Source organism: Enhydra lutris, unplaced genomic scaffold (genome assembly GCF_002288905.1).
Source record: "Enhydra lutris kenyoni isolate GAN:26980312 unplaced genomic scaffold, ASM228890v2 scaffoldscaffold47, whole genome shotgun sequence".
Classification (NCBI taxonomy): Eukaryota; Metazoa; Chordata; class Mammalia; order Carnivora; family Mustelidae; genus Enhydra; species Enhydra lutris.
In genome coordinates, this window is record NW_019154131.1 from 318,330 (window position 1) to 344,317 (window position 25,988).

Below are 25,988 nucleotides of genomic sequence, written 5' to 3' on the forward strand. Positions count from 1 at the left end.
CTTTGGAATTCCGCCTCTCTCCTTGGTATTGAAACTGCTGTCCTTGGTAGGTGTACTTGGTCCTGGCTGGGTTTCTTGTTGATCTTCTGGGGGAGGGGCCTGTTGTAGTGATTCTCAAGTGTCTTTGCCCCAGGCGGATTTTCACCGCCCTTACCCAGGGCCGGTCTGAGTAATCCACTTGCGTTTGCTTTCGGGAGCTTTTGTTCCCTGAGCGCTTTCCGTAGAGTTCCGGAGGGCGGGAATGAAGATGGCAGCCTCCCGGTCTCCGGCCCGGAGGAGCCTAGAGCCCGGGGCCCCACTCCTCAGTGCGCCCTCAGAGAACAGCGCCCAATTACTCCCGTCACCCTGGCCTCCAGCTGCGCTCTGAGCTGACCGAGCCTGCGACCGGTTCAAGGTAACCCTGAGCTTAGAGCTCACTCCTTGGCTCTGTCTCTGTAGCCACCTCCCCGTTCTAATACCTGTAAGCTCTTGGACACTCAGACACCCCGATCCTTCTGTGACCCTGCGGGACCTGAGGCCATGCTGACCCCATGTGGGCTTCACCCTGGTTAAGTCTCTGGAGCAATGTCCCTCAGCGGAACAGACTTTTAAAAGTCCTGATTTTGTGCTCTGTTGCTCCGCCACTTGCCGGGAGCCGGCCCCTCCCCCCACGGTCTATCTTCCCGTTGCTTTGGATTCACTTCTCTGCCAGTCCTACCTTTCAGAAAGTGGTTGATTTTCTGTTTCTAGAGTTGCTGTTCTTCTTCTCTTCGATCTCCCGTTGGATTTGTAGGTGTTTGCAATCTTTAGATAAGCTATCGAGCTGATCTCCCGCTACCTGAAGTAGTCTCAGCCTGCTACTTCTCCACCATCTTGACTCCTCCCCTGCCACTCTTCTTTTTAAGTCTTGTTGCCTCTCTGGTGCCTGCAGTCTTGGTACTTATTGTTTCTTTGTGCTGCTCCTTGTTTTAGCAAGGCTTTGGGATGTGGCGGGCAGTGGACCACCGTTTCACCAGGGGGAGACTCACCATCAGTGGGCCCTCCACACACAGCCTACACCTCCATGGGCAGCCAGGGCGCTTCTGCCCCCAGATTGAGACTCTCTTCCATTGTCTGTGTAGAAAGGGAAAGCTGCAACTCAACAGGAACTTAAATTCCTGTGGTGGAGAGAGAGCTCATCCACCCAGAGTGATGTGGATGCAGGAGTAGCCTAGGATGTGGATGCCAGGACTATGGCTGGGAAAGGAAGATGTTTCTTCTCTTCTTGCTCTGCCCCTGAGAAAACAGCCAAGTTTGCCTTCTCCAGGGACACTCCTGCACCGCCCTGGGCATGCTCCACAGAGCATGGCTTCATTTAGTCCCTTCTGGACTCATGAAGATGCCCCATGGGGTGTTTGCTGAGGAAGGTTTTGTAAGAGATAACCCTGGAGATACCCCGTATCTCTAAAACAGTCCTTGGGTAAGCTGTGTTACATCTCTGCACAGAAGAGCACAAGAGCATATAGTCATTTTTTTAAATGAAGAAGGCATGGAATGATCTCTCAGATGTTGTATATTTTTTAAAAGTTGTAAAATAGGGGCGCCTGGGTGGCTCAGTGGGTTAAATCCTCTGCCTTCAGCTCAGGTCATGATCCCAGGGTTCTGGGATCGAGCCCCGCTTCAGGCTCTCTGCTCAGCAGGGAGCTTGCTTCCTCCGCTCTTTCTCTCTGCCTCTCTGCCTACTTGTGATCTCTGTCAAATAAATTAGAAAATAATAATAATAACAAAAAAATAAAAGTTGTAAAATAATACGTATGGTGTTACACTTATGTAAAAATATGCATGTCTATGTGTGTTACGTATGTATACATGTCAGTGTGTCCATCCACCTTGTAGACTTGGGAATAATTTCAAACCTACACTTTAAGCAACGTTTACCTCTGGGAGTGGGGTTGGGCTTTTGTTTTGTTTTGTTTTTGTTTTCTTTATATACTGTTAATTGCTTGAATTGGTTATAACTAAAGGTAAAATAAAAGAAATGGAAGATTTGTTCATGATTTGCAGAGGTGGTGGGGGAGGGGGGTATTGTTTGTAAATAGGGCAACAGGGAGAGAGCTTGGGGTGGGGGGAGCATCAGGGAGATGTGGGTGTGGTAGGTTCTATAGTCAGGGCTCCCTAGTCACTCCTTACCTTCCTCATCTTGATTCCTCTACCCTCTTTAACATACTGAATTTTGCCACTTGTCTTTCTCACTGTTATGTTCTCCTATCTGTTTACTTGTGGCTTATCAGAAACTAGCTTTGGCAAATTGTATTGTATGTAGCTCACCACAGCTGGCTGTTGTCCACAAAAGGATGCAGCTTCCAACTCTGGGTGGGGACTCTTCTTGGATGAGAAGCTTGACAGATGTCGAGTTAGGAAGCTCATTTAGTTTTCTGATTTATCCTTCATGTTTTCACATGTATATCTGTGTTTCTCAATGTTGTCTCTAATCATCTCAAAGCAGTCTGGGATGGGAGCATGTATGTGTTCCCAGGTCCAGTGCTCCTTGCCGTTTTTCCACTTCCCCGTGCTCCTGCTGAAGTGCCCGTGTAATTTGATGAGTGGATAGGGCAGGCTTGTTCTCCCTTTACTCCTGCACCCAACCTGAGGCCAGGAGCTGGTTTACTCATCCTCAGAGTAGATGCTGGTAGTCTTTACACCTGATCAGCAGGTGTTCAGTCAGTCAGGAGCTCAGGGGCGGCAGTTCACCTTTTAAGAACATGGTAAAACATCACAATGAAGATTCTATTCAAAGTGAGTTTTTTTTTTACTGACACTCATTGATTCTGTTGTTTTCCTGAGTAAAGTGATACTCTGGGCTTGGGGGGTTGATGTGAACAGATTCCAGTCCCTCATATAGTTTTTGTGCTGAGGGAGACTTCCCTACCCACATGGGTGACGGTGGTCAAATGGTGTCGACATTAAAAATTATATCTTTGGGGCTCCTGGGTGGCTCAGTGGGTAAGGGTCTGACTCTTGATTTCGGCTCAGGTCATGATCTCAGGCTCTTGAGATCCAGCCCCGTATCAGCCTCCACACTGGCTGTGGAGCCTGCTTAGGATTCTCTGTCTCCCCCTCCCCCTGCATCCCTCCCCCCATCACATGCTTGCTCTCTCTCTCTCTCTTAGGAAGAATTATGTCTTTATTTAATTGGCATTTATTGTGCTGTCTGTTATTAGTAAGAGATGTTGCTTTGCTGTTTTATGTTTATAAATTAATCATTTGATTATTAATGAGCTTGATCAGTTTTCCATGCTTGTTTACTTATCATATTTCCTCTTTTCAGAGTTGTCCAGGATCTGTGTCTGTGTCATATGCTGACATGAAATCACTGTTGTTGTTGGTCAGAACAGTCCAGTATTGACAAGTTCATATGGTTCATCCTAATTCCTTTAGGACTTAAGTGTTTTTCATGATTTAGCGACATTTTTCTAGTTATGAAGTGTTTCATTTTCTGTAACAATTTTTCAGAAATATAAAAATGTAGAAAATGGAAATGTGTAATACCATAAAATCATCTCTTACCACTTTGGTGTAGATTTTTCCTCCCTACTTCCTTTCTTCCCTCCCTTCTGCCTTCTTCTCTTCTCGTCTCCTCTTCTTTTCTCTTCTTTTCTTCTCTTGCCTTCCCTTCCTTCCTTCCTCCCACAGAATTGCAGAAGTCTCCTGATAGAACTGTTCTAGATATAAATGAATATGTGAACTGACTAGTATGTATACTAGCTATTATTATTATAAAGTTTTTATCCTGCCTTGATATTTTATCAACTGCACCTCGTCTCCTGTTAAATATTCTTCAAAAATGTGTCTTTTAAGCCTATTGAATCTTCTGCCATATAATTATGCTGTAACTTAGGAAGCTATTTTCTTTCATTGGACATTTTATTTTCTTTTATTTATTTTCTTGTATTTTCTTTTATGTCTTTGTCTGTAGCTCTGTTTCCCAAAGCTATAAGAATTTCTGTAAGGAATTTTGTGTACATGAAATAAATAGGTAAGATAATACAATTATTTAAAAATTTCTTGGCAAATGTGAAAAGTCTAGAATGTCTGGAAGGCATTTACTTGTCACTTTCTCAGCAACATGTGAGAGACCCTTCTTATGATATCCTCAGCTAACATTGGGGGGGTTAATCTTGATAATTTGTCAGTGACAAATAGTATCTTTGTTTTCATTTGGATATTTTTTGATGTGAACAGATATTTTTAGAACTTTTTAGAAGTTATTAACCATATATTTTTCTTCTTCTTCTTTTTTTTTTTTTTTAAGATTTTATTTATTTATTTGACAGACTGAGATCACAAGTAGGCAGAGAGGCAGGCAGAGAGAGAGGAGGAAGCAGGCTCCCTGCAGAGCAGAGAGACCGATGTGGGGCTCGATCCCAGGACCCTAAGATCATGACCTGAGCTGAAGGCAGAGGCTTAACCCATTGAGCCACCCAGGCGCCCCTGTTTTTCTTCTTTTGTGATTAATCAACATCTTCAATAAATTTTATTGGAGTTTCCATTTTTTATTAAAAATTTGGTAAAATTTGTTTACATTTTTCCTTTTTAGTATTTGTAACTGAATACTAATAAGGGAAAAAATACCATATTTGTGTATGTCTAGAGAGAAATTAGAGTGTATATATACTTGCCAAAATATTCATAATTTGGGGGGATAATTTTAGCTCTCTATTTTACATTTACCTCTTTTTTCTGATTATTCTACAATAGATAATTTTAAAATTTCTTTTCTTTCTTTTTTTTTTTTTTTTAAAGATTTTATTTATTTATTTGACAGAGAGAGACACAGCAAGAGAGGAAACACAAGCAGGGGGAATGGGAGAGGGAGAAGCAGGCTTCCCGCTGAGCAGAGAGCCTGATATGGGGCTCGATCCCAGGACCCTGGAATCATGACCTGAGCCAAAGGCAGGTGTTTAATGACTGAGCCACCTGGGTGCTCCCTAGATAATTTTTTTTAAATTTCTTTAAAAAGATTTATTTATTTATTTAAAAGAGAGAGAGGGCAGGTGGAGGGGCGAGGACAGGTAGACTCTCCATTGAGCAGGGAGTCTGCCATGGGGCTTGATCCCAGGACCCTGAAATCATGACCTGAAATGAAATCAATAGTTAAATGCTTAACTGAGCCACTTAGGCACCCCAATAATAGATATTTATCTTAAAAAACAAAGAGATTCTGGGTTTTGTGAACAGGGACTGGCTCCCTGGTCACATGCTTCTGGCCTCTCCTACAGAGGCCTCACATAAAACTGAGAGCACCCTGGATGCCTTTTCCCATGTGCCCAGCCCCTACCTGCACCTGGGCCACCTTGCTGAGGCTCATCAGAGCAGTGAAAGAATGTGTGAGGTGTGGCAGTAAGAGTGTACTCTTGATTTTTTTTTTTCCCCTGGCATGTCCAGCTTGCTATGGGATGGACGAAGAAGAAGAGAACCACTATGTTTCACAGCTCAGGGAAGTCTACAGCAGCTGTGACACCACAGGGACAGGCTTTCTGGACCGGGAGGAACTGACCCAGCTCTGCCTAAAGCTGCATCTGGAAAAGCAGCTGCCCATCCTTCTGCAAACACTTCTTGGAAATGACCACTTTGCCAGGGTGGGTATTTGACTTCATTCTTATAAAGAAAAGCACAGAGTACTGTAGTTAACTGCAGGCATTTGAGAAATATCAGTGGACTAAAGACACACCAGAGTAGAGTTACTAGAAACTTGAACAGCGCTTTTCCTTCTGGGGACTCCTCCATTGAAGCAAGAGTTTCCTTCAGATTACTTTTTTTTTTTTTTAAAGATTTTATTTATTTATTTGACAGACAGAGATCACAAGTAGGCAGAGAGGCAGGCAGAGAGAGAGAGGGAAGCAGGCTATCCGCGGAGCAGAGAGCCTGATGCGGGGCTTGATCCCAGGACCCTGGGATCATGACCTGAGCTGAAGGCAGAGGCTTTAACCCACTGAGCCACCCAGGCGCCCCCAGATTACTTTTTTTTGAAAGCATAGTTACTTCCAGAGGTTTGGTTTGGTTTAGTTTTTCCAGAAAGATGTTTGAGAGATTTTTTGGGTGTCGGGCGGGGAAGGGGTGGAAGGCTGTATGGGTGGGAGGCAGGTGGTTCACAAAAATACAAGGATCTGTGGGCAGATGACACACTGGGTGCCTTGAAGTGCCTTGAAGGCTGATTGACCAGTAAAATGACACAGCTTGCAATTCTTTCTAGCAGCTAGACAAAGCAAGTGCACACCACTGCTGCAGGAACAAGATACCTATATTCAGAGGTGTCCTGTGATTTCATCTAGGCCAGATAGAAAGTACTCTATCTTTGCTGCTTTTCACTAGGAAATTGAAGATCATCCAGAACGGTGATCTAGAACCTAGACCACAACTTGCTTTCCTGACAGAAATACTAAAAAGTACCTCCCACCTTGTCCCTACTGCTTAATTATGTCTAGATATTAACTTATGTCATAGAAACAGTGTTGGTCATCTTAACTTTGAAGGAAGAGGTTGTTTTTTTTTTTTCTGCCACAGAAATCAATGAAACTATTTTTATTATCAAATGAGAAAAAAAATCCAGCCTGCAGATGTTCCTGAATTGGCTCTTGGACAAAAACAAATGAAGAAAACCAAGGAAAAAAACTCTCACTGCTGGTACAGGGAGAAAGTCCAGATGAATTGTACCTCTTGTTACTTCCCAATGCCTGTCAGTAGGATAATGTTACTCCCTCTTAGGGAGCTCTGCCTCAATTAAGCTGACCACACCCATTCTCTGTTTCTTTTTACTCTACTCCTGCCTTTTGGTTTTGTGTGTTGTTGTTGTTTTTAAGAACTTAAGAGTCAGGTGTATTTTTTAAAATATATTTTTAAAGATTTTATTTATTTATTTGAGAGAGAGAGAGAGCTAGAGAGAGAAAGAGAGCACACACACACAGAGAGGGAGAGAGAGAAGCAGACTACTCATGAGCAGGGAGCCTGACTTGGGGCTCGATCCCAGGACCCCCAGGATCATGCTTAACTGACTGAGCCACCCAGGCGCCCCAGGTGTATTTTTTTTAAGGATTTACTTATTCATTTGGGGGGTGGGGCGGGCAGAGGGAGAGGGAAGGAGAGTCAAGCAGACTCTGTGCTGAGCACAGAGCTAATGCAGGGTTTGATGTCATGACCCTGAGAGCAGGATCTGAGCTGAAACCAGGTGTCAGCCACTTAACTGACTGTAGCACCCAGGAGCCCCAAATCAGGTGTACTTTTAATAATGATCAAACATCATAAAAAACATACAATGTGAAAATCAGCACTCTGGTTATTCAGGCAGTACAAACAGATGATCTGGTTTTCTTGGTTATTTTTGATAGTTGAGAAAATTCAAAACCAAAAGAATAACTTTGGGGTTCATATTCAGATGGCAGGTTCTGCTGATTGAACAAATCACATCATTCCCGAGCCTTACCCTGCTTTGTTTTGTATGTGCAAAAGTGGTATAACATTTATTAATTTTTTTATTGACATATAATGCATTATCTGTTTCAGGGGTACAGGTCCGTGATTCATCAGTCTTACACAATACACAGAACTCACCATAATACATACCTTCCCCAGTGTCCATCACCCAGCTACCCTATCCTCCTAACCCCCTCCCCTCCAGCAACCATAGTACAACATTTAGAAACTTCACACTGGGGCCCCTGGATGGCTCAGTTGGCCAAGTGTCTGCCTTTGGCTCAGGTCATGATCCCAGGGTCCTGGGATCGAGTCCCACATCGGGCTCCCTTTTTCAGCGGGGAGTTTGCTTCTCCCTCTGCCTCTCCCCCTGGCTTGTACTCTCTCTTTCGCTTACTCTCTCTCTCTCTCTTTCTCAAATAAATGAATAAAATCTTTAAAAAAGAAGCATCAAATTATGATAGGAAAAAAAAAGGTTAGTATTGGAACATCAGTAAGGAGAAAAATCAAGTTGGAATTGAGATTTCTGGCCTCCCCCACATCACATGTATCCCATAAAGCAGTTCCTTTGAGTTGTAATCCTTCTGGGAGGCTGGAAGTTTCTCCACACTTTTATGGGGAGGTATGTTAGAAGGAGACATAAGACAGTCATAAGCAAGGACAGGAGCCTGATCTTTTCTGATGAATGGTGGCACGTGGAAAAGCTCTGTGGATATTCATCCATCTTTGTGTCTGTCCCAACTCCATTCTCTTACAGCCATGATTTCTGTTTCCAAAAAGCAAGTCAGGTGTTGGGTAAATCAAGAAATAGCTCTGCTTCCATTAGTGCTCTTGTGTCTGACCTGAAGTTGTCCCCCCTTCTCTCTCTGTAACATTTCAAGAGCAGTGCCCACACCACCTGATGCCTCTAGGGGTCTGCTCCACCCCACACTTTATACCATCTCTTCTGTGATAGTGCTTATGATGGATTATTTCTGCTGTCAGAGTTTTTATTGTTCCTCTGCCTCATGCCACAGAAAGGACATAGCTCACAGAGCCACCACTTAGGTGAAACCTTCTATAGGTGTTTTAGGGGAAGCTGGTGTCAAGCCATAAATATCCAGATAGTTGTCACCATTTTCTGCAACAGAAACCAAATGGTGGAGATTTCAGTAGATTTCAGAGAAAAATCAAGAGAAATCCTTTATCCAGGAAAATTGATTGGCTTTTCAGTTCAAGTATCACACATCCAGTTTCCTTGTAGAAACTAACATATATGACATCATGTAAATGTTGGTCATTGATACTTCAATTCAGTTACAAAAATGAAGGACAATATTAATTTGAATTAAAAAGATAATGTTTTAATTCATTGAAGTATGCTCATTTTTAATTCCTATTTCCTGTTAAAGAAACGTTATCAAGGTCTGGTTTCAGGCCAGAAATCAATGTGGCCCAAGATTCCTGTGGAGTGTGGGAAATTCCCATGTGCATTTTATGTTATGTTCTCATGTTTCTTTATCAGTGGCAAGGATCTTACCTTTAGTATTTTAAATTTGGTTAGAAAGAGAATTTTACTCTCAAAAAATAATTATTTTTTAAATTGAAATATAGTTGACATACAATGTTACAGTAGTTTTAGGTGTATATTACAGTGATTAGACAAGTATATATGTTATGCTATGCTCACCACAGGTGTAACTACCATCTGTCACCATATATTACTACAGTATCATCAATTATATTCTCTATGCTGTGCCTTTTATCCTCATGAGTTACTCATTCCATGACTGGAAGCCTATATCTCCCACTTTCCTTCAACATTTTGTCCATCCCCCTACTACCTCTTCTTTGGCAATCATCAGTCAATTTGTTCTCTGTATTTATGAGTCTGCTTTTGATTTTTGTTTGTTTATTCATTTGTTTTATTTTTTAGATTCTATTTTTTAGATGACCATAAGTGAATCCTATGGCATTTGTCTTTCTGTACTTACTTCACTTAGCATAATACTCTCTGGGTCCATCCATGTTGACACAGATGACAAGATCTCATCCTTTCTTATGACTGAGCAGTATTCCTTTGTATACATATATCACATTTTCCTTATCCATTTGTCTCTTGACAGACACTTGGGCTGCTTCTGTATCTTTGCTGTTGTAAATAATACTACAATAAACATAGGGGTGCATATACTTGAAAAAAAATTCTTAACATAGTGTTACTGATAATAATTTTCGAGTTGAAAGTGATTGCCAATCACAGCGTCTAACCTCTATTTGTGATGAGTGAGTGTGAGATTATACAGAGATGATGGTGAGTCCTTTTTGGTGAAGCACCTGAATATTGTGGGTTTGTTCTTCCCCCTTTCTTGAGCTATGAAGGAAGGAAACTCAGAAACACAAGAATAGTCAGAATAATATCAGATAGTGGCACCTGGGTGGCTCAGTTGTTTAAGTATCTGCCTTTGGCTCAGGTAATGATCCCAGGGCCCTAGGGTGGAGCTCCATGGCAGGCTCCCTGCTCAGCAAGGGGTCTGTTTCTCCCTCTCCCTCTCCTTCCGCCCCTCCCCCTGCTCATGTTCTCTCTCAATATTTCTGTCTCTCTCTCAAATAAATAAAATCTTTCAGAAAAAACAATAGTATCAGGTAAAATGGCAACACACTTGGCCATCAGATCCCACTACTGTTTAGTGGTTGGAAGAAAATCAGATGATAAGTATTATCAAAGACAAAAGAAATCAAAGATTAGATCAAGTAAAGTTGTCATTTCATTTTGCTTCCATATATTGAACAGGTATTTTTTTTAAGGATTTTATTTATTTATTTGTCAGAGAGAGCACAGGCAAGAGGAGTGGCAGGCAGAGAGAGTAGCAGGCTCCCCACTGAGCAGGGAGCCCCATGAGGGACTTGATCCCAGGATCCTGGGATTATGACCTGAGCCAAAGGCAGATGTTCAACTGACTGAGCCACCCAGGCGTCCCTTCAACAGGTATTTTTGAGCACTTAATATGTGCTATGCAACATGCAGAAGCTAGGGACGTGATAATCGATGAAATATCATGTATATCTTCATATGAAATGAAATCTATGCAAGATATTCATTCTAGTATTGATTCAAATAGCCAAATATTGGGAACAGCCTTTTAAATATGAGATTGCTTAAATAAATTCTGCTAGATCCATCTGATGAAATTTATGCAGTCCTAAAAAAGTATGAATAGGCTTCAACATTCTGGTAGTAGCAGGTTAGCACACTCAGGCCGACCTTCCAGTGAGGGCTACTGAAAAAGCTGAACAAAATCATAAAAACAAAGATCTTGAAAATGGTAAAGAGGAAATAAGTCAGTGAAGAATTACCGGTCTAAAAATCTGTAAGTCACATACTGAGAGAGGTTCAGTCCAGCACACAAAACCCCATTATTTCTGAGAAACTGAAATTGATGTGGTCTTTGGGACCTTAGAGGACCAGGGAAATCTATGTCAAAAAACAGGTTGAGGGGTGCCTGGGTGGCTCAGTCAGTTAGGTGTGTGCCTTCAGCTCAGGCCATGATCCAGGGGTCTTGGGATCCAGCCCCACATTAGGCTCCCTGCTCACAGGGAGTCTGCTTCTCCTTTTACTCCCTGGAGGAAAGGATTCTCACCCAAGGTAGAGAATCTGATAAACTAGCCCCCAGTTTAAGGAAGGATCTGAAACAGCCATTGTGCTTTTTGCTATCTGGGCTTGTCACCTCTCAGTGGTCTAGATAAACCTCATTTAGCTAAAGGTGGTCCTGCTCAGGTGGTGCCCTGAGGCATCTGGCAAAAGCAAACAAAAATCTTCTCTTAAGAAGTGCCAGCATTCAAGATCTGTAATTATCCCCGTCTAATAGTCAAATACAATAACCAGCATGCAATCAAGGATAACCAGCACACAAATAACACAGGATGAGCAAGAACCAGGAAAAACAACAGGCAGCAGAGGCAGACACACAGCTTGTAAGGTAGTGGAATTACTGCAAACAAAATATAAAACAACTGTTGTGACTAACTGTGTTAGGAGTTTTTTTCAAAGCTTGAAAATACCTATAGGAAAGAGGGAACTCTAAGAAATGATAAATCTGAACAAAGAACTGAATAAATCTTTTTAAGGTTTTATTTATTTATTTGACAGACAGAGATCACAAGTAGGCAGAGAGGCAGGCAGAGAGAGAGAGAAGGGGGAGGAAACAGGCCTACAGAGCAGAGAGCCCGATGTGGGGCTCGATTCCAGGACTTTGGGATCACCGAATAAAACTTTTAGAATCAAATAGTGTGATGGCCAAAATCAAAACCTAATGCAAGAGTTTAACAGCTCTTTAAGCAAATTAGACACAGTCAAGGAGAGCATTCAGTAACTGGGATCATTCAGAATACAGCACGAAGATATAACAAAAGGTAAAGGTAGAATGAGGAGGTCCAACCTTCCAACATACCTTTATTTGGAATCCCAGGAGGAAAGGAGTGAATGAGGTGGGGCATTATGTGAATATATAATAGCTAAAAAAACCTTCCAGAACAGATTCAGGATCCCCAAAGCCCACTGAATTCCAAGTAGCATATTTACAAAGACATCTACACCTGACCATATTATTGTGAAACTGAAAGTAAACATAGAGAAATCATTGGAAAAGCAGCCAGAGATGGTTGCACAGGATCTCTGCATTTTTTCCTATAACTGCATGTGAATCTATAGTTACCTCAAAATGATAAGTTTAATAATTTTTTAAAGCTGTCAGGCAAAAATAAATGTATTTTATTTAGGTAATTATTAGGTTAGATGGACAGCTGCCTTCTCAGATATAACAATACAAGCCAGAAACCAGTGGAGAGGTATTTCTAATGTACTAATAGAAAACATCTGGCAACCTGAATTCTATACTCAGCAAAAAGATCCTTTAAGAGTAAAAGTGAGGGGCACCTGGGTGGCTCAGTGGGTTAAAGTCTCTGTGTTCGGCTCAGGTCATGATCCCAAAGTCCTGGGATGGAGCCCCGCATCGGGCTCTCTGCTCGGCGGGGAGCCTGCTTCCTCCTCTCTCTCTCTGCCTGCCCCTCTGCCTGCTTGTGATCTCTGTCTGTCAAATAAATAAATAAATAAAATCTTTAAAAAAAAAAAAAGAGTAAAAGTGAAAGAATGAACCCCTTAGAAGGGGAGTTCTGCTCAGTTATAAAAAGATACAGAGGCCAACACATCCAAAAAATGTTTGTTGAGTACTACTGTTTGCCGGCAGTGTCCTCACATGCTAGTTGGGGAGACAAAAATAAAGAAATACACAAATAATCCAATGTCAGTTTACAATAACATGTGTATCCCAGGCAAACAGCTACATTTAGTGCTCAGTGGCAGTAACAGAGGTTTTCTCATTCAGATTCTGTGCCAGATTTGAGAAGCATACTTGGACCTACAGCTCCACACCAGCATTTACTGGTGATATTTTGACGTGCATAAGCCCTTCTGTTGACATCTTTCTGTGTGACTTTTATTGAAGCACCCATAGAGAACAGAGCACATATCAGAAGTTCACACTCAATAACTATCCTATACTGAGCACAGCTGGGTAACCAGCATTCTGAATCCCTCCCCATGTTCCTTTCAGACCCTCTGTCACTAAGGCCACCATTGTCCTAACACCAACACCACAGATATGTTTTGCCTGTTTCTGATCTTTGTAGAATGGAAAAACACAGTACATGCTCAGTACATACTCTCTGACTTCCTTTACTCTATATTATATCTGTGAAATACAGTTCATCTTGTTAGTGTTTTTTCCATCATCATTTCATTTTTTGCCTATATCATAATTTACTTACCCATTCCATTTGTGGACATCTTGGTCATTTTTACTATTTTTACTATTTTTCTAATAAATTGTTTATCTGCTTGAAAAGTCTATCGAAAGTGAAATTAAAAAATATTTCAGACAATCAAACTAAAAAGAATTTAGCATCAGCATACTTAAGAAAAATGAAATTCTAAACCATGTACTTCAAATAGATGAAAATTATCCTAGACAGAAGGTCAGAAATACAAGAACAAATGAAAAACAAAGCGGTAAATATTTGGATAATTATTAATGAACATTGATTATATAAAACAAAAAATATTTTGTGGGTGTTTAAAATGGAACAAGTTCAAATATATGGCAACTCATAAGAAAGGCATGAAAGTCAGGACTCTAGTAGATGAAAGTGTTACATCGGCTTCATATCGTCATGGAAGAGGGTAAAACTATCAACTGAAAGTAAACTTTGATAAGCTGAGGATTTGTGTTATAATTTTTAGGATAAATGGTCAGAGAAAGGAAATAGACTATATAACTTCTAACTTAATAAAAGGAAAATGAAGTACTAAAAAAAAAAAGTCAGTAAATCCTAAGAGAGAGAACCAGGGAGAAAACACAAGCAGGTCAGATTGAAAACACACAATAGAATAGTAGATTTAAATCCAAATATATCAGTAATTATATTAAATGTAAATAGACTAAATAGTTAAAAGATAAAGATAAAAAAGATTTTATAAATGACACCTGAAATATATGGATATAAAAAATTGACATTATTAAAATTTGGTGAAAAAATATATCATGTAAATACTAACCAAAAGAAAGCTAGATCTTTATGGTAAAAAAACATTACTGAAGTAAAGAGGGTTAGCATTTTATAGCAGTAAAAGATTCAGCTCACCAAGAGGATTTAAAAGCACATTCTATGGCCCAGCAATCCTATTCTTCAGCACATACTCCTAAGAAGCTCCTAAAAACACATATGCAATGCAGTTCAAAGCATTTTTTAAAAAAATAACCAGCCACTGGAAACAATGGGAATATCCATCAGTAGAAGAATGGATTAATACATTTTTGCATGTTAAACAATGGAGTATTACACAGCAGAGAAAATGCACTACACATGGCTGCTTGAATGAATATTACAGAAGTAATAGAGTCTAAGAAGCCAGATATAAAAGAATATATGCATATGATTCCATTTAGATCAAATTTGTAAAGAGGTGAAACTAAACCATATTGTTCTGGGATGCATACAAATGAGGACAAGAGCAAAGATGTTAATATCGTAAAAGTCAGAGTATGGGGGGCAGGGAATTTAATTAGGAAAGGAACCATGGTGGAGGAGCCTCTAAGGTACTGGTATTATTCCATTTCTTGCTGGGGTGGCGATAGCCTGGATATTTTCTTTATGTATATTAATGTTTTATGATCATCAGATCCCCCTTTTGGGTACTGTTTTCTAATCATTAAAATTGGTAATAGGGGTTTTTTGGTGATTAGTTTGTGGCTTACTTTTACTTTTCATGTTATATTTTTCTACTTAAAATCTTAAGTGAATATTAGAGAAAATGAATGGTCTCAGAGCTAAAGGCAACACTAAGATGTTTCCATCTGAGAATAAAAACAAAATGCTAAGATCTGTTGAAAGTAGTGCTAACCTCTCTTTTCTTATATTCACCAGGTTAACTTTGAGGAATTTAAGGAAGGTTTTGTGGCAGTATTGTCATCAAGTGCTGGTGTTGGCTCCTCTGATGAAGACAGTAGTTCTTTGGAATCAAGTAAGAGGATTTCTTCCTCTTAATTCAAGTGTTGTTGTTGTTGTTTTCATTATTTACCTGTTATCTTCTGGAGTGTGATATTCAGATTGAAGACTATAGCAGGTCTGAGAACTAAATTGTAACTCCACTCCCTTACTGCTAACCTGTGTGGACTGGGATAAGACTTTGGGTTTTTTCTTCTTTTGCTTCCTTATTTGTGCAATAGTGTTGGAAAGGAGAAGCTCTATTGTTTTCCTTTATACACAGTACTTCTGCTCACCAGATGTGTGGTAGTCTGTCCCACACCAGCAATTCTCCAACACCACGTGGGTTTCCTACATTGTAACTCAGCCCTGACGTTGCCTACCTGCCGATGGCATCAGATCCCACAGGCCAAGGGCTCAGTCCCACAAAGTGGCTGCACTTTAGTCTCAGGTCCAGTGACTGGCTCTAAATCAGAGGCTCCCACAACCCCTTCCTCAGGTTCAATTAATTTGCATGAGGAGTTCCTAGAACTCAGGAAGACAGTTTACTTACCAGATCACTAGTTTATTATAAAAGAATGTAAGTCAGGAACAGCCAGGTGGAAGAGGACACAGGGCAAGGTGTGAGGAAAGGATGCAGAGCTTCTGTGCCCTCACCAGGCACGCCATTCTCCCCCAATCTCTATGTGTTCACCCCAGGAGCTCTCTGAACCCCATCCTGATGGGTTTTTATGCAGGCTTCATTATGTAGGCATGATGGTTCAAATCATTGGCTATTGGTGATTGAACTCCATCTCTAGCCTGTCCCCCTTCCCTGAAGGTCAGGGTTTGTAGCTTCCCTGTTTGTAGCTTCTCCCTTCCAAATGCCACTGGGTCTGCTCAGAGGTTCTCTTGTTTTCTCTCTGCTGATCTTCGGATCACATGGTTGTGTCCCTGGGCAACCAGACCCCAACCGTAGGGGCTTTCCAGAAGTCACCTCATTAACATAAACTCAGGTTTGGTTGCTCTTGTCACTTAGGAAATTCCATGGGTTTTAGGAGCTCCGAGCCAGGGAAGAGATGAAGAGCAAATATATACTCATGATAAATCAGGGTATCACAGGTGTCAAATAATATCATGTGCTGTGCTTACAGTATGGGCTGTTGACAAGATAAAGTAGATGTAGAGCAGCTGAAGTTTTGAGAATTGAAACCTTAGTGCAGACACAGGTGTATCCAGACCACGGAGGTTGGCAGAGCAGGCAGGATGCCAGCAGCCGGAGACAGACCTCGCTGTGTCTTTTGTCAGACAGTAGTGTTACATTGTGCTGGTAGGCCTAACTAGACTCCCGTTATGGGAATGGGGCTGCTGGGACAAAGATAGCCCAAGTGGAAGTGGTGTCCGGAGGGGTTGCCCCCTGGCTTTGGTAGTGCTCAGGAGGTGGAGGGAGGGTTTGGAGAATGGTCCATTCAGGGGCATGTAGATTGTGGGGTAAGGGTGAGAAGATGCTGACAGATATCGTTGTTAGTACCTGCTCCATCAGACTTGAGACTGTGAGTGGCAGCCATGCTTCCGACCCATCTTGGCTGTCTCTGATGAGTATTGGGCAGGTGAGTGAAAGGGGGCATGGGGCACTGTGTTCGAGGTTGGAGACATGCAATTGATGAGCAGATCGGGCAGGGAGCTCTTTCCCTCGGCCCCCGGCAGCCTCCTGCCATGGCAGATCCTGGGTCTGGAGAAGCTACGTGACTGGATAGCAGGGATAGCAGTGTGGGAGGGCTTGGGGCAGGGAAGAAAGAATGAGAGCTCACATTGATTGTCTTCAGTGTACCAGACTCCCTGAGGTTCTTCAGATGAGGAACTGAGGCCTGATATGTGAAGGGATTTATTTGTTCAATATCCCACACTAGTAAGTGATGACCAAGACTCGAGTCACAGTTTTCCAATTGCAAGCCCCGGGCCCTTTTATATGCAGCGTAGACAGAACCCACTCCTTCCACTGCCGAAGGCTGCAGAGCACCTGGGTATAGTGCAGAGAACCCTGCCATGGGGCGAGTGGTGGGAACCGTGTGTAGGACCCTCAGGGCATTCGCTGGTTGCTTTATCTGACACTTTTCTTCTCTAAGAAGTGAAGAAGACCACTGGCCTTTAGGAACACAGGATTTGGGAATGTGTACACGGTGATGGTGTACAGGAATGGAAAGGTGTGGAGTCCCTGACACTGCAGGTCCCCTCCCATGCTGGAGAGTGCATGGAGCTTCTTTTCTTTCTTTCTTTTTTTTTTTTTTAAAGGTTTTACTTATTTATTTGACAGAGAGAGAGGGATCACAAGTAGGCAGAGAGGCAGGCAGAGAGAGAGAGGGAAGCAGGCCCTCTGCTGAACAGAGAGCCCGATGTAGGGCTCGATCCCAGGACTCTGGGATCATGACCTGAGCCGAGGCAGAGGTTTTAACCCACTGAGCCATCCAGGCGCCCCCATGCTTGGAGCTTCTAAACATAAAACTGGATCTGTGGATGCACGCTCAGTTCCTCCAAAGAGAAAGGAACTATTCTAGGACTTGGAGGTTTTTTCCACTTATTCTCCTTTTTTATTGTTTTCTTTGTTTTTTTCTTTTCTTTTGGATTTCAGAGGTTTTTAAAGGGTCATATGTGTGGCCTGATACTCCTTGCTTCGTGCCAGCCAAAGGTGGGGAGTATCAGAGGCACTCTGAGTTTTCTGTGCTTGGTTTCCTTAATGTACCCCAGCTTCCCACTTCCTGCCTGATAGAACTTTCCCCTCTTCCTAAACCACCTCACTGTGGAAGCTTCTTCCTCTGCCCATATTAATCAGCCTGCAGCCTCTCTCTAACCAGAAACCATGCTCAGATGCAGGAGCCTGGATTCACTGGTCCTCACTTAGCCTTTTGGCAGCTTTTTGGTGGGAGCCTTTTTCCATGTTTGTAGCTTCCCCCTTCCAAATGCCACTGGGTCTGCTCAGAGGTTCTCTTGTTTTCTTTCTGCTGACCTGGACACTTTGCCCTCCTCTTCAGCACATCACATTCCTGTTGTCCAGGGTGATTGGCATAGTGTCCATGATTACCTTCAAGTACCCCAGTGAGGTGAGCAATGCTGTATTCACCCTGAGTATTGTCAGATGCCTTAAATGTCATGCTGTCACTTCACAGTCTATCTATCCCATGTGGAGCTCGGCATCTTCCTTCCTCGACCACAGTGTCTGTCTGCCACTGGTATCACTATGCTTCCATGTGGCCAGGCTGTGCCCAGCCCCCTCGTCTGATGTGGTCCTAAGGGCAGGGGCTGTGGCCTGGCTATTGGGGACATGGAAGAAAGGAATAGTGTGGTACTTGGCTCAAAGGAGCATGACACCTCTCAGTGAAGTGCTGCTCAGTTTTCCTGGCCTGGCCTTTCTTCACTGGACCCTATGCCTTTCTGTCCAGCCAGCCCACTCTGGTTACTTTTCTCTGAACCTGTGTCTTTTCCTGGTCACTGCCATGATGCCCTCCCCAGTCTGTCTCCTCCCCACCCAGATTCCACACAGAGTCAGTGTTGTTTGTTCTCTGTCTGAGAGGCCCCAGCTGCTCTGTACAGAAGTGGATAGGTCAGGAGAGAAGAAGGAAATACAAGGGGTTGTTAGGGTTTAAGGGATTGTCATGAATCCCAAACTAAAACCCGAGCCTGCCTCTGTGCCAGACTTCAGACCTGCAAAGTTTCAGCCTTCGGGGATGTGTGTGTGGTCCACGCCCACAGTGCCCTGATGGTCCTGCCCAGCTTGGGTCCAGAAGTGAGCAGGGTGGTAAGTGACATTCTGATCTCAAGAGCAGTATGTCGGGGCTGCCTGGGTGGCTCAGTGGGTTAAGCCTCTGCCTTCAGCTCAGGTCCTGATCTCGGGGTTCTGGGATCGAGTCCCACATCGGGCTCTCTGCTAGGGGGAGCCTGCTTCCTCCTCTCTCTCTCTCTCTCTGCTTGTGATCTCTCTCTCTGTCAAATAAATTAAAAAAAAAAAAAAACAGTATATCACTGGATTATTGGAGGGTTTTTTCCTTTTTTTCTAATAAGCCATTAGTACTAGTCTTCTATTATATAAACAAGAAGTCTTTTTTTTAAATTTTTTATTTCTTTTCAGCGTAACAGTATTCATTGTTTTTGCACCACACCCAGTGCTCCATGCAATCCGTGCCCTCTCCAATACCCACCACCTGGTTCCCCCAACCTCCCACCCCCTGCCCCTTCAAAACCCTCAGATTGTTTTTCAGAGTCCATAGTCTCAAGAAGTCTTTTCTTATTAGTAGTAGTCTTTTACTCCACAAAAAAAAGCAAAATATGCTCAGAAAACACTCAGGGACACCTGGGTAACTCAGTTGGGTTAAGTGTCTGCCTTTGGCTCAGGTCACAATCCCAGGGTCTGCTTTCTGCCTCTGCCTGCCACTACTGTTGCTTGTGCACGCATGGTTGTGCACTCTCTCTCTTTCTCTCTTTCAATCTTGGACAAATAAATAAATAAAATCTTTTAAAAAAGAAAAATGTAAACAGCACAGAGGGTTTAGCGTAGAAAGTCCCCGTCTCCCAGCCTGGGTGTCTCAGTCCCGTGCCTGAGGGTTAGGGAGAATCATTTGACCGCTGTTAACTGTTCTCTTTGTTCTTCCAGACGTTCTCTGTGTGCATCTGTGAGAGCAGCACTCCACATCTTGGAATGTGTTGCAGCAGTGTTTGTGGGCCCCCCACCAAACCTCCTGTTCTCTTTCCAGCGGCCTCTCGTGCTGTCCCGCCAAAGTACGTGAGCGGCTCTAAGTGGTACGGTCGCTGGAGCCGGCCCGAGCCTGAGCCAGGTGGCCCTGCAGTAGGAGCCAAATTTTTACCAGAACAGCAGGCCTGGACCCCTGGGAGAGGCCAGCTCCGCCGCTCAGCATCTTTGGAAAGTGTGGAGGTGGGTCCAGTTCCCCTTCCCTACCCCGGGTCGCCATTTCATTAGTTATGGTGACATGACTACAAGAGAATGTGAGGACAAGTGGGCATTCCTGGGCATCTCAAGTCACCGGAAACATGGGTACACATTGGGAAATGACATTTCATTCTAAAGCATCTCTGGGTCTGATTGTCTGCAGGGAAGTTCTGGCCAGCGAGTTACTCCTTTAGATATTGGGGCAGCAGAGAATTGGTGCCCAAATCACTTGTTTCTTTCCCTCCCCTGCTTACGACCACCAGCTTTCCCCCAGCACTGCAAGAAGACTGGTTATATGGTTTCATAGGAGTGAGGAAAGAAAAGGAAGATGCTCTTCTGATGCTCCTGCAAGGTTAGGAATTTGGAAGTACCAAACCCACAGTCCCACCTGCCTTGAATACTTAGAACATACCAAGGCCCACACACTTAAAATTTGGTGAAGATGTACCAGACACCTCCCAGGGCCTTTGGGGTTAATTCTAGCCCTGCCTGTCCCTGAGTTGTTCACTGCCGCTGGGACCAACCCAGGAGATGGGCTGCTGGAGCCCAACAGCCTTTGTGTCAGGAAATACCCATGAGCAGAGCCACAGCTTTCAAGTTAACCATGGATTCCTTAGACCTATTTTCAAGATTTCAGAAGGTTCCTGGTTCCTGCTGTCGGTGATGTATACTTTGTCTGGTGGGGCTTTATGGGGACTTATTTTTAGTAAGACAGCTCTGGGCCTCTCACATTAATTTGTTTATGTGTTCAACATTTGTTGAGGCAAACATATCTACTTTAATCCTAGAGTCCCTTTGCTCAGGGGTGTTATATGCGTAGACAATACCAGCAAACCTCAGGTGTTCACTTTTTTGTCCTCTTTAATCTTTGGTCCTTAGAGTTGGAGGTCTGAGGCGTCAGCTCTATCTCCATTGTACCATTCTGCTTGGTAAAACCATCTTGGATCCCTAGAATTAGAACACGGGAAAATGTTGTTTTTAAGGTTGTTGGTTGGGCTGAATGCATTAGAAAAATTCCACTCTCATTTCAGTGCTGGCTCTGAGGGGTGCTGAGTCTTGGTCAACTTGGCATTCCTTCCAGGATCAGTCATGGGAAACACAGCAACTGTCAAAAGCAGACTTTGACTTTTAGTTGGCTGACTTGGCCACAATAACGAGGTTTTCACTTGAGTCAAGTGTTTCTTGGTGGCCTGCACTCTGCATGGTGCAGCTTGCAAAGGGCCCTGAGGTGTCAGGTGTTTGCTACACATTATGCTGTCCCTGGAGCTCTTGGAGAGACAGAGAAAGCCACTCTCCTTCCAACTGTTGACTGAACTGATAAGGATGATAAGGAATGGGGTGCGGAGAGGTGAGGACCATTAAGCTTATGTCAAGATGATGTGGTGTGATGGCAGGTTGACCATGCCCCACAGCCAGTCCTCTCTAGTGCTAGTGTCTGAAGCCAGTGCCACAAGGACCTGTTGATTGGGAAGCATTTTCTCTCCTTTTAGGGTACAAGTGCCTGATTATGTTTTTAGTGTGAACTACTGATTTTTGGTTTATGTTGAGGAACTTCCTGTATCCCTGTGTCTGCACTGTAGCACTTAGTCTGTGAGAGGGAGCTGCTCTGTGTCGGCGTCTCTCGGCCTGGGTGCAGAGCCCTCCTGCAGGTGTGGGCTTTCCCTCGAGGAGCTACATCTCACCAGCTTGTTGTTCCTCTTCCTCAGTCCCTTCCCCACCCCAGAACATACCTTTCTGTCTGTTCCTGGAGCTCTGGCCACTGCCGCATACTCTGGGGAATTTATATCTTTCTCTTTTCATTTTCACAGAGTCTCAAGTCAGACGAAGAAGCTGAAAGTGCTAAAGAACCTCAGAATGAGTTGTTTGAAGCACGAGGTAAAGCCACAGCTTCATGGTTGGTGCTGCCTCCCTTTGACCAGTGCTTTGAAGTTCAAGGAACTAGGTCATTAGGCAGTGAGCCAGCCATGTGTAATTTCCTGGGAAGCATGCAGAGTGGGTGGTGTCCCTGGGGAGCCCCCTATTCCAGAGGTAGTCCCAGCTGGGAGGTGGTCACTTGATCCTCAGCATCCCCTGGGGACAGACCCTTAGAGGCCGCTGGCTCAATGAGCAGTATGTCCTGCCCTGTCTCATAGTCTGCGAGGACCTGTGTGACCCCAGCTGGCAGGCATGGACTTCGGGTGGTCTCAGGTCTGTTGTACTGCCTTCTTGATTTGTCAGGCCTCGGCAGATCCTCTTCCTAACTGTGTGCAAACAATCTTGGCAGCTGTCAGTGGCCCTGTCTGTGCTCCAGAAGAAATGCCAGACATAATCCTGGTCCTCGGGAGCCTTGGAGGAATAACCAGAAGGCAGCAGCAGTGTACCCACATGTGGGTCTGTGGATGCCCTGAGCATGTCACAGGGCAGAAAGTACAGAAACTTGATTCAAAGGGAGAGACCTGAATTGCCCTTGAATTTCTGTTGGATTAAAAATCAGCAGCTGGAACCAAGCATGCTCTAGATTGTGGTCCTTAAGGACAAGGGCCACTGATCATTGTTTACTTTGGTGGATGTCTGAGGGACTGACCTGAGCACCCATCTGTGCTGCTGGACGAAGCACATAGATCAGGAAGAGCAGCCAGGCCACCACATCTTAACTTCCTTGGCCTCGAAGTATAAATTTAGGGCAGGAGAGGAAGGACTGGCTGGGAACGTTGTACATGGTGGGATTTGGGGTCTTCACCCGCAGGCTCCTCCTAGCCTTGAGCAGGAACCTTTGCACTGGATTAGAGCTGACAGTAGTGCATGAAACTCATATCAGACCTCAGAGGATTGATTTACCTCCTCTACCATTCCTGAAGAAAAAACCCTAGTATCAGAGGTGCTTTTAGAAATTTCAGACTCTTTAAGCTAGAAGGGATCTCAAAGAAGGCATTTTCCTCAGCCTGGCACAGTGCTGTTCGTGAGCACACAGGCCAGTATGGACTTGCCGTGGAGGGGATGTCTGGCTTGAAGCAAGGCTTATCCATGGATGGCTTCTCGTGGGCATGCCCACGTCTGTGTTCTTCCACAAGTTGTCTCTCTGGCAAAGCTCAGAAACATAAGTTTCTCGAAATTGTTTTTTAAATAACTTGTCTAGTTTTTTGGGTTTTATTTTTATGTGTGTTTTTTGGGGGTTTTTTTTGTTTGTTTTTTTTTCTTTTTGATAAATACAAATAATACAGCCTTCTTTTATGTGCTTTCAGTGGTCTGAATTCTGACTTAGGAGGTTCCCTTCAGAAAAAGCTTTCCCCACATGGACCACAAGGTTCCCACCACTGACATTTTATTATGCAAATCTGCAAACACAGAAACGAACAGCCATGTACCCATCACCTTTGACGCTTTGCTACTTGAGTGTCCATTTGCTTGTCCCTCTGGTTTCAGAGTACATTGCCAGCATTGGTGTGTTCCCCCCAGGTGCTTCCACCTAAAGCATAGGGTTTACCTGTCACTCTCCCTGCTTCAGGTCAGCTGCCAGCTTGGGGTTCTGAGGTCTTTGGGTGTCTCCAGAAGCCCTGCAGCCCCTCCTTGGACACCCTTGAGAGCCAGGTCCGGGTCATCTGGGAAGAGCTGGGTGTTGGCAGTAGCGGCCACCTCAATGAACAAGAGCTGGCCATCGTCTGTGAAAGCATCGGGCTCCAGGGACTGGAGAAGGAGGTGAGAGGGGCCAAGGCAGACCACACTGGAGGACGGGCTCTTTGCAATGGTCAGATTGATGTTGGGTCTGGGGAGTCCCTTCACTCTCCAGACACTGATGTGGTTGTACTACTTTCTGGTCGGAAGTCTTCTGATAACTCCCAGTGCTGCTGCTGAGGTCTGCACCCACGCAGGTCACAAGTGGCCTGCCTCACTGACATCTCAGCATCTTCACTCCTGACCCTTCCTCTGCCTAGAGTACACTAACCCCTTCTTGCATTGCTCAGGTCTACCATCCAGCCCACATATCATGCCCTCCGAAGCAGGCTGTGCTCCCCAGGGGCTGAATTCACCCCTCCTTCCTTCTGCAGGGGTGGGCAATGGTGATGGGGAAGCTCCCCCTTGGTAAAATTCTTCTTAGCTCTGCTGTCCTTGGTAGTTCCTGAACTGCTGGGGGCCCAGGGCACCTTCCATATGTATGTCTTCTTACCATCCAGTGAGTTCCTGGCATGGTAGACTCTGAATGGATATTTGTGGAATTAGGAAGTGCAGGTGGCATCCATTCACAGCAGGGTGGAAAGTGACCAGGTGTGGAGATGTCACAGGCCAGAGTCAAGGGAGGTCAGAGTGTCCCAGACAGTTTGAATTTGGTAAGGATGAGCAGACTGCCCAGCTTGGGGAGGGAAGGCCTGGGTGGTGGTGGCCTCAGCACTGGTGTGGTGGCTTTTGTCTAGGAACTGGAGGATCTATTTAACAAACTGGATCAAGACGGAGACGGCAGAGTGAGTCTTGAGGAATTCCAGCTTGGCCTGTTCAATCATGGGCCCACTTCACTTCCAGAATCTTCCACTCCTGTCAAACCGAGCATGTCCTGGTCTCATTACCAGGTAAAATGGGATGATTAAGCCTTGAACCACAGCAATAAGTGCTGTTGCTCTCTGGCCTTCAGCATCTTCGCAGACCTGGGAGTTGGTGGGGGTGTGTACACGTACGTGTGTCAGTGGGAGGCCATGTGACCTAGATTCTAGAACCACACAGGTCTTGTGGCCGATCTGGCATTGCCCCTCCCTAGCTGTGTGTCCCTGTTTGAGTTACTTGCCTTCTCTGAGCCACAGGCTCTTCATATGTAAAATGGGTGCCTCATTAGTATTCAATGAGGTTTACCTGGCAGCCTTCCTTGGTTGTGGGATAGGCTGCCTTCCAGTAGGAGAGCTCCTTCTCTCCTCCCTGTTGTGGTGCAGTGAGAGCATTCCATACCTTCCCTAGGAGTAGTTCCCCTGGTACTCCTTACCCTGTGCTCTCCCTGTCCTATATTCCTAAATTCTCTCTCTCATACAAATACCAGGTCACTGCAGATAGAGGAGAGCAGATTTGGGGCAGTTATTTAAATTTGATCTCAGGACACCTGGGTGGCTCAGTCGGTGAAACATCTGCTTTCGACTTAGATCATGATCCCGGAGTCCTGGGATCAGAGTCCCGCATCGGGCTCCCTGCTCAGTGGGGAGTCGGCTTCTCCCTCTGCCTGCCACTCCCCCTGCTTGTGCTCTCAATCTCTGTCTTTTCTTTCTCTGTTAAATAAGTAAATTCCTTAAAAATTTTAATAATAAATAAATGAGTTCATTGTGATCTCGTTTGGTGACTGTTGGCTTAGCATTTGGTTTTTCTCCATCCCAGCACAGGAAAACCTCCCTCTTCCATCACAGGGCATGGTTCTCTGAAGAGGCTTGCTGATGTGGCTGATCCCATAGTTTGTGGGCAGTGGTGCAGGACCAGTGACATTGTTTCTGCTAGGCTGGGTAATCTGAGAGTCCAGCTTCTGAATCTGAACCTGATGAGAATGGACAGAGAAGAAACTAAGAGCATTAAAGGAAAGTGTCAGGCCATGTAAGGTCAGAGGCCACAATGAAGTCCCACCAGCTTGTGCCTGGTGCCAGTGGAAGGAGGGTGCTTCCTCTGTGGTGGAGCTGTCCCTGTTCCTGTGTCCCAATGAGGAGGCACAGCTGGCCAGGGCTCTGAGCTGTGGGGCGCAAGGCAGGGCCCAAGGAACACCTGACTGCCCAGGAAGTGCCCTGAGCCCACATGGCTGTGGGTGGAGGGTATTGTGTCCTGTGTATGTGGGCTCTGGGGTGGCATGGTGCTGCTGGGCCCTCCGGTATACAGCCCAGCCCCCACCTTCTTCTGTTAGACACACCTGTCCTCAAGCTCACAGGCCTCACCAAGGAAACAGGTGGAAGGGAGATAAGGGTGGTCGGGGTGCATTTGGGCATCTGAGCTTCTCCACATGGCCATGGCCACGTTCCAAGCCATTCTTGAGCTTCTCGCTCCCCTGGGTCAAACGCTTGCTTTATAGGGCTGTAAAGTACCTAGCACAAGTTAGTGAGCACCAGTTCATGAGAAAGTGTTTCTGGAGAGGTAGGAATACAACTGTGAACAGATGAGGGTGTGTGGGTCTGGGAGCACTTGCTGA

At 44.5% G+C, this 25,988-nt stretch overlaps 1 protein-coding gene across 3 annotated transcripts in view; it reads left to right on the top strand.

Annotated features, from left to right (window-relative positions):
• Positions 1-25,988, top strand: part of LOC111156595 (ninein like) — a 143,355-nt gene that overhangs the window by 59,844 nt on the left and 57,523 nt on the right. For all 3 annotated transcript variants that reach the window (XM_022517580.1, XM_022517582.1, XM_022517583.1), the window contains exons 2-7: positions 5,404-5,597; positions 14,890-14,986; positions 19,674-19,852; positions 21,676-21,742; positions 23,352-23,542; positions 24,256-24,408. In XM_022517580.1, the coding sequence (XP_022373288.1) occupies positions 5,415-5,597; positions 14,890-14,986; positions 19,674-19,852; positions 21,676-21,742; positions 23,352-23,542; positions 24,256-24,408 (870 nt within the window). In that variant the 5' untranslated portion in view covers positions 5,404-5,414. The remainder of the gene's footprint in view (positions 1-5,403; positions 5,598-14,889; positions 14,987-19,673; positions 19,853-21,675; positions 21,743-23,351; positions 23,543-24,255; positions 24,409-25,988) is intronic.